Source organism: Microcaecilia unicolor, chromosome 5 (genome assembly GCF_901765095.1).
Source record: "Microcaecilia unicolor chromosome 5, aMicUni1.1, whole genome shotgun sequence".
NCBI classification, from domain to species: domain Eukaryota; kingdom Metazoa; phylum Chordata; class Amphibia; order Gymnophiona; family Siphonopidae; genus Microcaecilia; species Microcaecilia unicolor.
The window spans coordinates 262,006,499-262,024,185 of record NC_044035.1 but is presented as its reverse complement, the minus strand read 5'-3'; the positions used below and the strand labels follow the sequence as shown (position 1 = coordinate 262,024,185).

At 41.9% G+C, this 17,687-nt stretch overlaps 1 protein-coding gene across 49 annotated transcripts in view; it reads left to right on the top strand.

Moving 5' to 3' along the window:
* ABI3BP (ABI family member 3 binding protein) overlaps positions 1-17,687 on the top strand; it is a 477,114-nt gene that overhangs the window by 298,224 nt on the left and 161,203 nt on the right. For all 49 annotated transcript variants that reach the window (XM_030204105.1, XM_030204134.1, XM_030204107.1 and 46 more), the window contains 2 exons: positions 13,382-13,441; positions 14,192-14,266. In XM_030204105.1, the coding sequence (XP_030059965.1) occupies positions 13,382-13,441; positions 14,192-14,266 (135 nt within the window). The remainder of the gene's footprint in view (positions 1-13,381; positions 13,442-14,191; positions 14,267-17,687) is intronic.

Sequence of the window (17,687 nt, the reverse complement as noted above, 5' to 3'; positions counted from 1 at the left end):
GGAGAAGCCACCATCATGCTATGACAGGTCCTGACCTCCTGTGAAAATTTCCTCGTTGAAGGTAGGTGCTCCTCTCTATGCATCACTTGGAAATAGCTGTGCATCGCTCGGAATGTACATTTAAATACTAATCAGCTCGATGTAATTCATTTGCATATGATTCTTTTTGGCTGCTACCGTGAATGGTAAAAGCCATGCAAGACCCCTTTGTGCATTACTTGCTGAATAACGTGCATTCTAAACTGGATTGAACTGGTCAAAATTGGATGTTCCAAGCACAGTAAGCTTCATGCATTGAAAAAGTAAAAAATTGATCACTTCTACTTGTTGTACACCACTCAGGATTTTGTAGACCTCAGTCATATCTCCCCTCAGCTGTCTCTTTTCCAAGCTAAAGATCCCTAACCTCTTTAGCCTTTTCTCATATGGGAGGAGTTCCATCCCTTTTATCATTTTGGTCACTCTTCTTTGAATCTTTTCTAAATCTGTTATATCAAGATGCAGTGACCAGAACTGAGCACAGTACTCAAGTACCATCCCTTTCCTAATAATTCCTAGCATCATGTTTGCTTTTTGGCCACTGCCTCCACTGCACACTGGGCAGAAGATTTCAGCATATTGTCTACAATGACACCTAGATCTTTTTCTTGGGTGCTGACCACCAAGGTGGACCCTAGCATCAGGTAACTATGATTTGGGTTATTCTTCCCAATGTGCATCACTTTGCATTTGTCCACATTAAATTTAATATGCCATTTGGATGCCCAGTCTTCCCATTTCCAATTTTTCACAGAACATTTATAAATATGTTAAATAGCACTGGTTCCAGTACGAATCCCTGCGGCACTACACTACTCACCCTCCTCCACTGTGAAAAATGGCCATTTCATCCTACTCTCTGTTTTCTGCCCAATAACCAATTCCTAATCCATAACAGAGTATTGCCTTCTATTCCATGACTCTTTAATTTTCTCTTTGGCTCTCATTAACTCCCAGATTTTTCACCAAATGCCTCATGGTGATGCTGCTCACCTGCACAGGCAGGGACATCTAATCTTTCCATACCTTGACAATTGGCTTCTGGCACCTTCCATGGAAAATCTGACCTTCTTCCTTAGAGATGAAACAATATGCCTCCTTTAGAGTCTAGGGATTATCAACTTCATGAAACACTTAAACCTGCAAGCAAGAATGTATAGAAGCTATTCTAAACACAAACCTAGTGAAAATTTTTCTCCCACAAGACAGATTACAAAAATGAATGCATCTTGTTCAGAAGATTCAATGTTCCATGATTGGCAGCCAGAGTCTGCTTGTAGAGGTTGGGCCATATGGGGAGTTATTGTCAATATTGTGCCCTAAGCATACCTGAAAATAAGAAAAGCACGAGACCTCAGATTTCAGCCTCTTTCATTTTTTTGGTTCTTTTTTATATATATGCACATTTTACAATGATATCACGTATACATCTATCTATAGCTTGAATAGATCCAAAATCAAATTTAGGAAAAAGAGGGGAAAATAAAAGAGGAAAACAATCAATTGTTTAGCCCACAGTATAAAAAGGGGTCAAATCAGGAAAATCACAACAAATTAAAAATTAGACTAATTACCAAGAGAAGCAGCTCAAACAAAGAGGTTGCCTACAGCCAGAACATGCTAGCTCTAAGTCAGTATGTCAGAGCCAACAAAGACACCACTCCCTTTCCTAGCCACAATAAATTAAATCAGTTGCCTAGGCTCAACAAAAAGAAAACTCTTACCCCCCCCCCCTCCCCCCCGTTTACTAAGCCATGTCAGCATTGCTGTGTGGCAGCCACTAGCATGGCTTAGTGAACAGTGGGGTTAGTCTAATATGTAATACAGCATTTTGCAGGAAATTTCAAAATAAATGTGACACCTAAAGCCAGAACCCTTGACCTAAGAGCCAAGAATTCTTTCCTACGTTTCTGTGTCACTTGAGATACGTCAGGAAATATACGAATAACAAAGCCTAGGAACTGTTTATTAAGATGTTGGAAATAAAGCTTCATAACATAATCTCTATCATTCCTCAATGTGAAAGTTACCAGGAGAGTTATTCTAGCTGTAATAACTTCCAAGGAGCTTTCTAGGAATGCTTTTGAATTCAATTCATCTGGACCCTGTCCCATTGTCCCAGCTGGGGTTGAACTTCCACGTTCTCCTAAAGTCAAATACTGAGTTCTCACAACAGAAGGAATATTCTTGGATAGTATCGGTAGAATTTCTCAGAAGAATGTGTGTACCATTTCTATAGGAGAAATAATTGGAGACCTAGGAAAGTTCAAAAATTGTAAGTCGTTTTTCCTCAATTGATTCTCTAAATATTCTAACTTCTGAACCACCAAAGATCTTTCCTTTAAAAAGTCAATTCAAGTTGTTTCATCTCTACTAATTGTTCTGCCTGTTTCCTCAATCTTTCTCCATGGACAGACAACAACTCTCTATATTCTTCCACTCTGGAGAAGATACTCCCAAATCAGTCCTTAATACAGGCAATGCCATTTGAAGGTTAACATCCATGACTCTAATGGCCTGCCAAAGAACCTCCAAATCCACCACAGCTGGTTTTCTAATCTCCTCCAAATTTAGAGTGTTACCTCCAGAAGCTCCATCTTCCACTCCTACAGCCAGCAGCTCAGAGCTCTTTGCTGTCAGGCATTTCACCAAAGGCTCCTGCTCGGCTGCCTCTCTTTTAATGAGGATTCAACAACCTCTTGGAAAAGGAAATTTCATCAGATGCCACTGCTGTACTGCTTCCGGGTTGTGGGAGGTTAGGCCTGTGCTCTAGGCTCAATGATATCCAGTCAGCACTGAGGTTTGCCAACTCTCTCGGCACATTATTACTATTATTAGCATTTGTATAGCTCTACCAGACGCACGCAGCGCTGAACACCTGACACAAAGAGAAAGTCCCTGCTCAAAAGAGAACTGCTGTTCCTGCATGCCACAAAACAGCCCCTGCTGTGGTCTGGATCCGATGCCTCAGAGCCACTGGAGCTGGAGGGTAAATTCTGGGAGCTCCTTTCTGCTTCCCCATACCAAACAAACAGACTGGGTAAAAAGCAGTACCTAAACTTCCAGCAAACAGGGGAGCAACGTGCCTGCTCTTAATGCCATCTTGACCCCGCTTCTTCTATGCACCAGCTTCTTTCTACTGAAATTCATCCATCAGTTCCACTTTAGATTATGTTACAATGGTGGATGCCAAAATTCACCCTGATCAAGGGTATCCTCTGTGAACAGATTGCTTCCAACACCACTTGGAGAGTCCATCTCAGCTCTCAAAGCAACCTGGTCAAAGGTTGAAGAATTGCTCTATATCAATCTAAAGCTCAAAGTGGTAATCTACTCCCTCCAAATATTTACACTTCTTGTTTAGGATCACTAAGTTTCAATTTAGTTGAACAATCAAGTTGCCTTGTTTTATGTCAACAATCAAGGAGAAAGCAGCATGGATTTGGGTCTGTGATTTCTAACTGCATACAAATCCAAGTCACTTACATCTTTGGCAATCAGAACCACAGAGCTGACAGGCTGAAAAGGGCGCTTCAGTCCCATGAATGGTCTCTGGACCATCAAATCCTACAGGACATTTTTCAGGATTGGGCAACTCTTCAAATATTCCTGTTTTCAAGCAATGACATTACAAAACTGCCCCTTTATTTAGTGCCCCATCCCTGGACTGGCAGGTGAGGGTTGTGCTGCTTCTTTGTTTACCCTCCTATCTTTCTCATAACCAAAACTCTGCAAAAGTTCTAAATAGACCCAGTACAATAATTGTCATAGCACTGTTCTGGCCTTGCCAAAACTGGTTCCTTCTTCTCAGAAGACTCAAAATTCTTCCTCTGGGCAGGCTTCAAATGTTTCCATCACTTATAATGCAGAACAAGGGCTCCCTTCGACATCCAGATATTGAATCACTAGCTCTGAAAATGTGGAAATTGAACCACGTTTAGTTTCAGATCCACCAATGCCCATTTAGTGCATCTTGGTCACAACAAGAAAACATTCCACCAGGCATATCTGTACTTTTAAAAGGAAAATATTCTCTAACTGGTGTTTCACATATGGTCACGACACCATTCGGGTTCCTCTAAATATCATGCTTAAATATCATCTAGATATGCAAAACTCCTTACCAGCGAATATCCTAGTGCACTCTCAGTTTATCATGTCCCCATTGACATAATTCTAGCATCACAATGTCCCTTCATTTCTTGATTCATGAAAAATCTTCTTCATATCAAACTACCTGTTCAGAAGCCTCTTGTACCATGAGACCTCAATGTTGTCCTTATATATGTCATGAAGTCACTTTTGAACCAATGAAATCTGCTTCACTCAAGGATCATATCTGGAAGGTGCTTTTTCAAGTATTAAGAAAAGTAAGAGAATTTCACATCTAAGAAGGGAGCTGACCCTGAGCAGTGATAGTTCAAATGCATAACTTTTAGGATAAAGTTTATGTTCTCATAGCTGTCTGGAAGAAGGAAGAGGTGGTTTTTCCAGAACAAAAATATCTTTTTTTCTATGATTTGTAATTCCTAGCTTGGGGATATTAATAAATTCATCCTTGGCATTTGAACAAAAGATTATCCAGCTTCTTAAAATATATTTTATTAAGCTGAGATTATTAAAGCAAATTCAATTCTTATTTACTCTTGATAAACTTCAGTTGATATTTCAAGTCATAATATCTCCATGTTCTGATTATTGCAATATTTTATATTTATGGCTCCCAAAAAAGTTATTTGATAAAAATTCAACTACTTCCAAACATGGCTGCAAAGAAAATTTACATAAATGGAGAATGGACAGAATTATACCTTTGTGATCCTTACGCTGGCTTCCTATCCATGCTTGAATCGAGTTTAAATTCTATGGCCTATTTTATACGCCTTGAGTTTAACTAACCATCATATTATTCCAACTGACTCTGTACCACACTTCTTGTTCCTATCATATATCCTCTTGGTCCCTCAGTGTAGAAAATCATTAGCATCATATCTGTTATTTGAATGTTCTAATGCATGCTTATTAGGTGTATCATTAATATTATGCTAACATTGTATTATATCTCTGGTATTTGAATTCCAGTGCTGTTAAATGTGTATATTTTTATACTGTTTCACGGTAGTTCTATTATTAGGTTTCAGTTTGCTGTTTTCAAGTTTACCTCAATTGTTGTATTTATGGTTATTTTACTATTGTTTTGCTGTTAACAAAATTATAAGTTTTATGTTAAACTGTATCTACTGTACACTGCCTTTGGTGAATCTCCTCATAAAGGCGGTTAATAAATCCCAATAAATGAATATGGGCTTGCTCCAGGGTATCTGTGTCGTTCTTCAATCAAGAATTCTTTCTTCACATTCTATTTATATTAATCTACAGCTGCTGTCAATTTAAAATATTAGGAAAACGGGGTACACAGGCAGCTGTTCCCTGTGCTAGCTGTAGATACATGGAATTCTTTGCCACTAGAAATGTGGAATGAAAATAATTGTGTTAATTTTAGGAAACAGCTTAAAACTTGGCTTTTCAAGAAATGTTTTACTTAGAGTATTATTGTTTTTATATTTTATACATGGAATATTGTTCCTGTAATTTATAAAGGTTATGGAAACATTGATTTTGTAAATGTCAAGACTGTGAGATATTTTGAGTTTCTAGTGTGGAATCATTTTCTTGTAAACTGCCAAGAGCTTCTGGTTAAAGCGGTATATAAAATTAGAGATTAAAGATTTTTTTTCCATGGAGTTTCAGAAGGCTTGTTAGACCTTCAGTGAGGTGAAGGAAAAGTTAAAAGCATGTGGAGTCAAATATACTCCTCTGTATCATGCAAAGCTTTGTATGAACCATTGTAAGAAAACTCATTTTTTTCACAATGGTAGTAACAGCTGAGTGGTTTGTTAAATTGCAGTTAGGCCTGGATCCGGGGATCAAAAGCACAGAAGCTTAGAACAAGTCAGGTTGGTAGGCTGTTGTCATGAAAATGGCTCAAAGACAGGCTGAACTTGACTGGACTTGCCAGCTTTTGGAATGCAGGGGGTTTGGGGTTTAAAAAAAAAAAATAATGGAGGATAGGTCAGTTTGGGAAATGCTTTATGGAATGGTTGCATGGGCATTGGATAGTAAGTGGTGTGTGACTGGTGATAGGGTCTTTTGGCACTGGTGTAGGGGGAGGTAGGTAAGGAGAGCTAGGTTGAGGGTTTGATGTGTAGCTACTGTGGTTTGATATGGGGCTTCAAAGTTGTCTACTGGAATGGATTCAGAGTGGATTGGTAGAGTCAGTTCTATATTGATGCTTGCTAGACTGAGAGGAATTGTACATTTTGCCTGCCAGGATGGTGATATGATGGGACCTTGATCTTGACCTGAGCCTTAACGAAAATAACTAGCATTAAATTTGATCTCAGGCACCTAAGATTTCCATCTGTTACAATACAGTGGAGATGTGTGTCTTCCTGTCACATCATGCCTACAGATGTCTCACCTTTTTTTTTTTTTTTTGCAAGATTTGACCTGGTCTCCAGCCCACTGGGCTGGAGGAACTGTAGTGAAAGAGGCACTTATTTGCATATGTGTTGTACATACCACTTTATGGTCGATTTCTTGGGCCATGTTGCAGCAGAATTGGAAGGCTTACTTTGAGTTCATGTGGAGCTTATGCCACAATTGTGTTTTCTTGGGATTCAGGAGGGCAGCCAGGTGCCCGGGACTGCTAGGTGGCTTTCAATTCAGATTATTCTGGCTGCTCAGCTCAAAATTGCCCAGGCATGAAAGAGGATACTGCAGATGGAGGCATGGAAGCAGAATGTCTACCACACAACAATCTATAAAATCCTGAATGGAGTGGAACAGGTAGACCTAAATCGATTGTTTACTCTTTCAAAAAGTAGAAAGATTAGGGGATATTACTTGAAGTTACACGGTAATACTTTTAAAATTCTTCTGGAATTTGGCACATCCCAATCTCAATGTCTCAATTATGGTATAAGGCATGCATGGAGAGTAGACATGCATGAAGGAGCTCCACAATTTCCACCTCTGCATTCTCTCCTAGATTTCTATTATCGGAAGTGACTGTGGCAGAGATCAAGTGGGATGTTAATGGTCATAGTGAACGCTTGCATGGAAACATGCCAAAGCAGATCAAGCCAAAATCAGCTACATCTATAAAAGAACTGTATGCAGCAAAGGCTTTGAAGGCACCAAAGGATGCTAAACCACTGGCAGGAAGTAAGATGGACAGCCCGCAGATGCTCCCTGCCCTGGCGAAGCTAAGGGCATCTAAATACAAGCCTCCAAAGCAGAGATTGCTGACTTAGTTGTGGTTAAGTTGGAGGAGAGCAATTAATGCTTGCATGGACACCCAGAGGCACGGCTGATGGACTTGAGGAAGAGGCGGGGCTGATCGGAGTGAACGCGCTCAGCTGCTGCAGCAATTGAAACTTTTACAAGAGAAGGTGGAGGATCAAGAGAATCATTTGGTGAAGGAGTGGAGGAGTGACCTAGTGGTTAGGGTGGTGGACTTTGGTCCTGAGGAACTAAGTTCAATTCCTGGCACAGGCAGCTCCTTGTGACTCTGGGTAAGTCACTTAACCCTCCATTGCCTGCCACATTGAGCCTGCCATGAGTGGGAAAGCACGGGGTACAAATGTAACAAAACAAACAATCATAATTGGAGATCCAACATCAGGATCTTAGGTGTACAGGAGGGTCAGGAGAGTGCCTTTCCAATTACACATGTTTTCCTGACCCAGCTGCTTCTCCACCATATGAAATAGAATGCACCCACCAGGAAATCAAACTCTGACCTGACTCAACTCTGCCCCTGTGGGCCTTTATTGTAAAGCTTCTTCGCTTCCAAGACACAGAAAATGTCCTCCGGAAAGCTAAACTAGAAAAAATGTCCCGTTATGATAATATGGAAGTATGGTTTTTTCCTGATTTAAGTTTAGAGACCATGCATAAGCACAAAGAGCTATGGGGGTTTAAAAAGACCTCCAGGCCAAGAGGTACCAGGTTGATTTATGGTATCGAGCTCGGTTGATGGTGTTGGTGGATGATAAAAAGTGCTTCACATCCACACCTAAGAAAGTTAGTCTGCTATTGAGACAGACATGGGAAGCAACTGCTTGCCCTGGGATTTGTAGTATGGAGTGTTGCCACTATTTGGATTTCTGCCAGGTACTTGACCTGGCTTGGCCACTGTTTGGAAAACAGAATACTTGGCTAGATGGTCCATTGGTCTGACCCAGTATGGCTACTCTTATGTTTTTATGTTCTATGTTCCAAATTAAACCCTTTTTTAATACTCCTTCTAAAGATGGTTCTGTGGTGAACTTGGAGAAAGTCCCCTCACGGAGACCTTTAAGTGAATACTAAGGGGTTTAGGTACTTTGAGGTTAAGCTTTCTGGGAATGTTCATGATTTGTATGCTGTAAATTATATCCCCTTAAAACAATCCATTCTGGCAGCATTGGGAGAGTGGAATGACCTCATGCTCACCTGGATGGGTAGGATTGCAGTGATCAATTTTGTTTTTCTTTACCCAACTCTATCTTGCTTTACCAAGGCACCTCTTTAGAAAGAGGGATCAGATGTTAAGAACCTTTGATTGGTGTGGGTTGCACCCTAGGATCAGTCTCCGCCGGCTGTCTCTTCCTAAAGCACAAGGGGGGCGGGGATTTCTGAACTTATAGCAATATTATAAGGCTGCAGTTATCAAAGCCATGAAAGACCAACAGGAGCAATCAGTAGAAAAGCATTGGGTTTCTATTGAGAGGAAATGCATGGCTCCACATTCTATTCACAAGTATATGCTTGCGATGGGGGGAGGGGTAGAGGCAGTGCACACCTGGTTCTGGTCAAATATTTTTGGATCCACTATGTCATCGTTGGGTGTCCACTCAGGCCTTAATGGGAGTTTACAGGCTGTTTCACCCTTATAGTTGTTTAAGAGACTGTTTGCCTCTCACCACTGGCCATTTGACACCACTGAGGAAGAGGATGGAGGCTTTGGAGTTGCCCTATTATAAAGACTTGTGTCTGCAGGAGGTGTTTCTTTCACTGCAGCATTTGCAAGACTTGATGGGGCTGAGGATCCCATTTTTCCAGTACTTCCAGGTTCAGGACCTCTTCCAGAAACAGGATTCTATTCCTAATTTGCACCAGAAGCCAGAGAGTGTTCTGTTTAAGGCCAGGGGAAATGCAAAGCTCCTTTCACACATTTACCAAGCATTGTTGAACCTGCACCCCTTCCATGACACTCCGTATGAAACAGCTTGGGAGCACTGGCTAGGGATTACTCTGGACATGGAGGATTGGTTTTATATTTATGAGTTTATTTGGCGCTGTACAACAGTGTCTAATTATCAACATATGCAGCTCATGTTGGTATTGAGACTTTATTGGTATCCTGCCAAAATTAAATCCCTAATAATGATCTAGTGGCCTCATTGCTCTTTTGGAGAAACTATGACATGGGTGATAGGGTGAATCGGATTGGTGGAGGGGTAGCATTGTATATTAACGAGAGCCTTGAATCAAATAGATTGAAAATTCTGCAGGAAGCAAAACACTCCTTGGAATCACTGTGGATTGAAATTCCATGTGCAAAGGGGAAAAGGATAGTGATAGGAGTGTACTACCGTCCGCCTGGCCAGGACGAACAGACGGATGCGGAAATGTTAAAGGAAATCAGGGACGCAAACAAACTGGGCAACACAATAATAATGGGGGATTTCAATTACCCGCATATAGACTGGGTTAATGTAACATCTGTACACGCAAGGGACATAAGATTTCTTGATGAAATCAAGGACAGCTTCATGGAACAGCTAGTTCAGGAGCCGACAAGAGAAGGAAAAATACTAGACTTAGTCCTTAGTGGTGCTCATGATCTAGTGCAGGGGGTAACGATACGAGGGCCGCTTGATAACAGTGATCATAATATGATCGGTTTTGATATTGGCATTGAAGGAAGTGAAACTAGGAAATCAAGTACGCTAGCGTTTAACTATAGAAAAGGTGATTACGACAAAATGAGAAAAATGGTGAAAAAAAGACTGAAAGGAGCAGCTCGCAGAGTAAAAAACTTGCATCAGGCGTGGATGCTGTTTAAAAACACCATCCTGGAGGTTCAGGACAAATATATTCCACGTATTAGAAAAAAGGGAAAAAAGACTAAACGTCAGCCGGCGTGGCTAAACAGTAAGATAAAGGAAATCATTAGAGCCAAAAAACAATCCTTCAGAAAGTGGAGAAGAGAACCAACTGAAAGTAACAGGATAGATCATAAGGAATGCCAAGCCAAATGCAAAGCGGAGATAAGGAGGGCAAAAAAGGACTTTGAGAAGAAATTAGCGTTGGAAGCAAAAATACATAGTAAAAACTTTTTTAGATACATTAAAAGCAGGAAACCGGCCAAAGAGTCGGTTGGGCCGCTGGACGAAAATGGTGTTAAAGGGGCGATCAAGGAGGACAAAGCCGTAGCGGAGAAATTAAATGAATTCTTTGCTTCGGTCTTCACCGAGGAGGATTTGGGGGGGACACCGGTGCCGGAAAGAATATTTGAAGCGGGGGAGTCGGAGAAACTAAACAAATTCTCTGTAACCTTGGAGGATGTAATGGGTCAGTTCAGCAAGCTGAAGAGTAGTAAATCACCGGGACCTGATGGTATTCATCCCAGAGTATTAATAGAACTAAAAAATGAACTTGCGGAGCTACTGTTAGAAATATGCAATCTGTCCCTAAAATCGAGTGTAATACCGGAAGACTGGAGGGTAGCCAATGTTACTCCGATTTTTAAGAAAGGTTCCAGAGGAGATCCGGGAAATTATAGACCGGTGAGTCTGACGTCGGTGCCGGGCAAGATGGTGGAGGCTATTATTAAGAATAAAATTGCAGAGCATATACAAAAACATGGACTGATGAGACAAAGTCAGCACGGATTTAGTGAAGGGAAGTCTTGCCTCACCAATCTAATGCATTTTTTTGAGGGGGTAAGCAAACATGTGGACAATGGGGAGCCGGTTGATATTGTATATCTGGATTTTCAGAAGGCGTTTGACAAAGTGCCGCACGAAAGACTCCTGAAGAAATTGCAGAGTCATGGAATCGGAGGTAGGGTATTATTATGGATTAAGAACTGGTTGAAAGATAGGAAGCAGAGAGTAGGATTGCGTGGCCAGTATTCTCAGTGGAGGAGGGTAGTTAGTGGGGTCCCGCAGGGGTCTGTGCTGGGTCCGTTGCTTTTTAATGTATTTATAAATGACCTAGAGATGGGAATAACTAGTGAGGTAATTAAATTCGCCGATGACACAAAATTATTCAGGGTCGTCAAGTCGCAGGAGGAATGTGAACGATTACAGGAGGACCTTGCGAGACTGGGAGAATGGGCGTGCAAGTGGCAGATGAAGTTCAATGTTGACAAGTGCAAAGTGATGCATGTGGGTAAGAGGAACCCGAATTATAGCTACGTCTTGCAAGGTTCCGCGTTAGGAGTTACGGATCAAGAAAGGGATCTGGGTGTCGTCGTCGATGATACGCTGAAACCTTCTGCTCAGTGTGCTGCTGCGGCTAGGAAAGCGAATAGAATGTTGGGTGTTATTAGGAAGGGTATGGAGTCCAGGTGTGCGGATGTTATAATGCCGTTGTATCGCTCCATGGTGCGACCGCACCTGGAGTATTGTGTTCAGTACTGGTCTCCGTATCTCAAAAAAGATATAGTAGAATTGGAAAAGGTACAGCGAAGGGCGACGAAAATGATAGTGGGGATGGGACGACTTTCCTATGAAGAGAGGCTGAGAAGGCTAGGGCTTTTCAGCTTGGAGAAGAGACGGCTGAGGGGAGATATGATAGAAGTGTATAAAATAATGAGTGGAATGGATCGGGTGGATGTGAAGCGACTGTTCACGCTATCCAAAAATACTAGGACTAGAGGGCATGAGTTGAAGCTACAGTGTGGTAAATTTAAAACGAATCGGAGAAAATTTTTCTTCACCCAACGTGTAATTAGACTCTGGAATTCATTGCCGGAGAACGTGGTACGGGCGGTTAGCTTGACGGAGTTTAAAAAGGGGTTAGATAGATTCCTAAAGGACAAGTCCATAGACCGCTATTAAATGGACTGGAAAAATTCCTCATTTTTAGGTATAACTTGTCTGGAATGTTTTTACGTTTGGGGAGCGTGCCAGGTGCCCTTGACCTGGATTGGCCACTGTCGGTGACAGGATGCTGGGCTAGATGGACCTTTGGTCTTTCCCAGTATGGCACTACTTATGTACTTATGTACTTATGTCAGTACTTTTGAACACTTGTGGTGGGATTGTCCACATAATCAACAGTTTTGGCTCAGTGTTTGGTTGCAGATCCGCAGTTGGTGTAGAACAATGTGGAACTTTATGCCAGAAATCTGTTTGCGCTGCACAAGAACACTTCTTGTGTGGTGCAAACAGATTTCTGGCATAAAGTCCCACATTGTTACACACTTGGCATTTTGTCTTTGCTTTTGGTGGCAAAAATTACTGTTGCCCAGTCTTAGAAAGATTGCAGTTTGGGACACTATTTATGCTGAGCTGCAGAAGTAAGGAAAAAATTACAGCTGCTTTGCAAGGGAAGATGAAGCAGTTCAGGGAAAAATAGCGTAATGTACCTTATTGACTACATTGTTTTGAGGCTTCCGTGTTAGAGACATCGGTCTCCACTTGCAGCTGCCTTTGACATGTTTTTTGTTTTTTTTTAATTTTAGTTACCTTCATGCTCGACCACTCATTAGACAGGATGTTAGTTTGAGTGGGAGGGGGTGGCTGATAGTGGGGGTAGGAGAGAGAGGGTAAGGGGGACATATGTAAAACTGGGTGTGACACAATGCTATTTCTAGTAATGTTTTGGCTTTGCCTGGTTCTTCGTACCAGCATTACAAATTTTGTCTGTTGAACTTTTCAATAAACAATGAATAATTTAAAAAAATGATGGTATAATTTAATTTCTGCCCATGATCTGTCCAAACTCTACTCTACCACCATATGGATAATACTGAAGCAGGCACAGCAATTTTTGCTGGCATTATCCATATAGTGCCATTGAAATTTTGCAGCCACTCCCTCATGCATGTCCCAATTAGCACTGAATATTGACCCCACATTTTTTAATCTCCTTGTCTCACTTCCCTTCAGTTAATCTGCTGCTCTCTTTATGGAAACATTCCCATCTAGCAGAAGACAGGCCAACTGTCACCTGCTTTTGCCTTGAGTTTTGCATTTTCTCTATCTTTATGAAAGATATTTTCTTTGGAAGATGAGAATTTCAGAAAGTAATTGCATGTCAAATTCTGATGTTTTGTTTTTAGTGCCAAATGAAACTCAAAAGCTCATTGAGCCAGAAACAACTCAAATACCTGAAAGTCCAGGTAATTAAATTGTGTACTTGTTTATTTTTAGTGTGGTTCTTTTTTTATCTGATTATTTTCCCTCCTCTCAGCTTCCTAGGCTGGTTGTCTGGCTGATCATGGCTACTCTTGTTGGTTAAGGGCTACAAGGGAAAGCAGCACCTGGCTATGAGACTCCAACACCACACTACATCCCCTCAGTTTTATCATGCTTTGTTCAGAAGGCCTACCTCTCCCATTTCCCATAACACATTCAGACTCTACCAACTCCAACAGAAGGGAGACAAACAGTGCTACCTCATAAGCCAGCTCTGCAATTGCAGTTCCTGTGTGGACCAGTTTGGTGCCCCACTTGGGCCTTAAAATTTCAAATTTGTTTTCCCCAGCACTATCCCTCTGAGAAGCGTGAAACTAAAGGGATAGGGAAATGAAAGGGAGGAGATATAAGGGCTGGCCAGCAGTGCATTGGGAGGATCATAGAGCATCAATGCTGAAAAGCATGATTACCAATGGGGAGGATGAGGGAGATAGAAGATAGAGATGGAAGGGGAAAAGATGATTTAACTTTTGGTCAGCCACCTGTTGTAAAGCTCAGTTAAGCTCAGAATCCTGTGTGGCCTCCTCAGTCGTCCCTGCTTAAGGCCAGCCCTGCTTGTAAGCTCCTTGCCTGAGTTCATCTTTGGGTTTTGCTTTATTTCCTTTTGTTACAGCACATTTTACTGTTTTATCTGTCTTCAGCTGTCAGTGACCAATTTTTTTTTCTCTTTACAGGTCCAAAGAAGACTCCCTGGGCACCCATTAACTTAAAACGACTTAATATCTTTGAAGACCCAAGAATCCCTTTGTGTAAAAAGCATCTTCCATGAAAGTCTATGTGCTTTGCTTGATTTTATTCTTTTATGTGCAGCTCATCTTCAGGTCTTTCAGTTTAGCTTTTTACTTTGCTGTTTTAGAGCATGAGCAATTTTAATTCTCGGTACCAAAGAGGAAGGCAACTGAGCTACTGTCCACTTTGTAATGCATCATCCTACCTTCAGAACTTTGAAACTATATGTTCTGTCTTTCTGTTTCAAGCTAAAATTTTCAGCTGATGCATGGGTAGCTGCTTTTCCAATCCAGACTCTTAGTGTTAATTTTGGCCACTTCTAAAAGTATTCACAGCAGAGGTTGATGTGTATTTGTACAGTAAGTGTGCTTGGGGCAGAGTTGGGTCTGAGTAGAGTTGCAATTCATGCGTATATTCTACGCACATATATTTACACCTGTTCACAAGCAGGTATCGGGCTGGATTCTGTAAATGGCACTCAAAATTTGGTGCTGAAAAAAATTGGTGCTAAGCGTGAGGCTATAAAGTGCACATGCCCTTTATACAATCACTTCCTGCACCTAACTTTAGATGCCAGACTTACACCTGCTGAAACCTGGTGTAAGTGCTGGGTGCCCAAGTTAGGCGTACTGAGTCCATATTCAAGAATTCTACATGCAACCTTTTGGAACACTCTGACATGCCCATGGCCACACCCCTTTTGAGTTACACTCTAGTAGAGTTAGGCACCATGGCTTATAGAATATCACACAGCCAGATGCATGCTCAAATTTTAATGAGTACCAATTAACATCAAACATTGGCTGCTAGCACCCAATTATTGATGTTGATTGGCTCGTTACTTAATTAATTCGTGTGCACATCTTGGACACATGCACAGATTTGGGCACACAATCCTGGGTGCCATATATAGAATCTGAGGAATAATGTCTGTGCCTTCAGCCTAGGCACTATATCTGCAGGACTTGTGCTAGTATTTTATAAGTACATGTGAGGCACCTATGAATCTTTATAAAATAAGCAAAACCTGGGTGCCTTCCTGTCCTGTTAATCAAGGCACCCTGTTACTCTCTAAGGCAGAGGTTCTCAACCCAGTCCTCAGGACACACCTAGCCAATCAGGTGTTCAGGTTATCCATAATGAATGTACATCAGATAAATGTGCATGTACTGCCTTCATTCTATGCAAATATCTCTCTTGCATATTCATTGTGGGTATCCTGAAAAACCTGACTGGTTAGGTGTGTCCCAAGGACTGGGTTGAGAACCCCTGCTCTAAGGGGATAATTCTATAACGGTGTGCCTATATATAGGTGTCCAGAGGGTGCCTCTGTGACACCTATTCTATAAAAGAAAGTAGGCCCCTATTTTCCCCTTTAGAATGTTCACCAATCAGGTCCAAGAAAACAAATCTACAAGATCCAGCCCGGAAAAAGAAGAGCACTTGCTGCTGCTTTTCTGGGAGTGAAGTTCTATTTACAAGCCCCTGACGCAGCCCCTGAAAAGGCGAAACATGGCCGTGTTGAGCATTTAATTATTTATCTATTTATTATTTTAGTGGTGAATAAATTGGACCTTTTTATATTTTATCTTCATGATCTGCTCAAGTTTTACTCTACTCTATATAGGTACTCAGTTATAGAATTACCTCTTAGGTTGCCTAAAGTTAGGCACTGGAATGATACACACTAAGTGCAAATTCTATATTCTATCTGGCCAATAATCAAAGTGATTTAAGCAGGCAGGAGAGACCAAGTTAGAACAGCTTTTGACAGCATGTGTAAAAACCAGTATTTTATGCAGGAGAATGGATTATAAAATTATCTCCAGGAGTCTGAATTGGAAAAGCAGCTATTCATACTTCAGCTCAAAAGCTGGCCTAACTTGACCAATGAAGCTGAATATCAGCCAGGACCCTCATAACTTTTTTTTTAATTCCCCCTCCCCCATCCTGCACCTGTAAGCACCCCCCTCCCTTTCCTAAAAGAAAAGTCCATAAGCCATTATTAAGATGGACTTGGGAAAATCCACAGCTTATTTCTAGGATAAGCAGCATAAAATGTATTGTACTGTTTGGGGATCTTGCCAGGTACCTATAACCTGGATTAGCCACTATTGGAAACAGGATACGGGGCTTGAAGGACCTTTGGCCTGTCCCAGTATGGCAACGCTTATGTTCTTATATTCCCATGCCAGTAAGCAACCCCCTCTCCTGGATGAATATCAGCTTGAACACACATAACTTTAAAAAAGTTTCCCGCCCCAAGCTCCCCTAAGCAGCCCACCTCCCCCCTTACCCCCCTCCATCAAGTGCCAGTATGCACCCCTCCTCCCATCCCATGCCAGTGAGCAACACCCTCTTCCCAGCTGAATATCATCCTGCATAATTTTTTGTAAATTCCCCTCCAGCCCCCTCCCCCGAAACAGTGTGCCTTCCCCCTCCTTATCCCAAGTTAATAATAATCTCCCCCTCCCCTAATGTTCCCCCAAATCCCCAGGCCTCCCTGCATCTCTGGTGGTCCAGTGGGGGCAGGAGCAAAGCCCACTCAATCCTGCCCCTTATAGTGCCTTCAGAAAATGGCTACCAAGACCTGAATATCTACCCCTATAATTTAGGCACAAGATTTACACTAGCTCAATGGCTGGAGTAAATGCTTATGTCCAGAGGCAGCCCAAGGCAGGGATGAGATGCCACCCCTGCCTGCTCCCATACCCCCCTTCCCTCCTCAACCCTTTTCTCTGTGTTTATCTTATTTTTTTTCCATAGGCTGCCCTGCTGCTGTTCCATCAGCACCAGCCTCTTTGCTCTACTAAGTCCCGCCTCTCAGGAAACAGGAAGTTACATCAAGAAGCAGGTCATAGTAGGGAGAAGGGGCCGGTGCCAGCGACAGGGCAGCCTATGGGAATCACTGCCACTGCTGCCTTTTGGAAAAGAAAAAAATAAGTTAAATGTGGGGAAGAGGGTTGAAGAGGGAAGGCTAAATCCAGAGGTCAATATTCCATCCTCATTCTTCTTGATCTTTCCGCTGCTTTTGACACTGTCGATCACAGCATACTTCTCGATACCTTGTCCTCACTTGGATTCCAGGGCTCTGTCCTTTCCTGGTTCTCTTCCTACCTCTCCCTCCGCACCTTTAGTGTTCACTCTGGTGGATCCTCTTCTACTTCTATCCCTCTGCCTGTCAGCGTACCTCAGGGTTCTGTTCTTGGTCCCCTCCTCTTTTCTATCTACACTTCTTCCCTTGGTTCATTAATCTCATCCCATGGCTTTTCCTACCATCTCTATGCTGATGACTCCCAAATCTACCTTTCTACCCCTGATATCTCACCTTGCATCCAAACCAAAGTTTCAGCGTGCTTGTCTGACATTGCTGTCTGGATGTCTCAACGCCACCTGAAATTAAATATGACCAAAACCGAGCTTCTCATTTTCCCCCCCAAA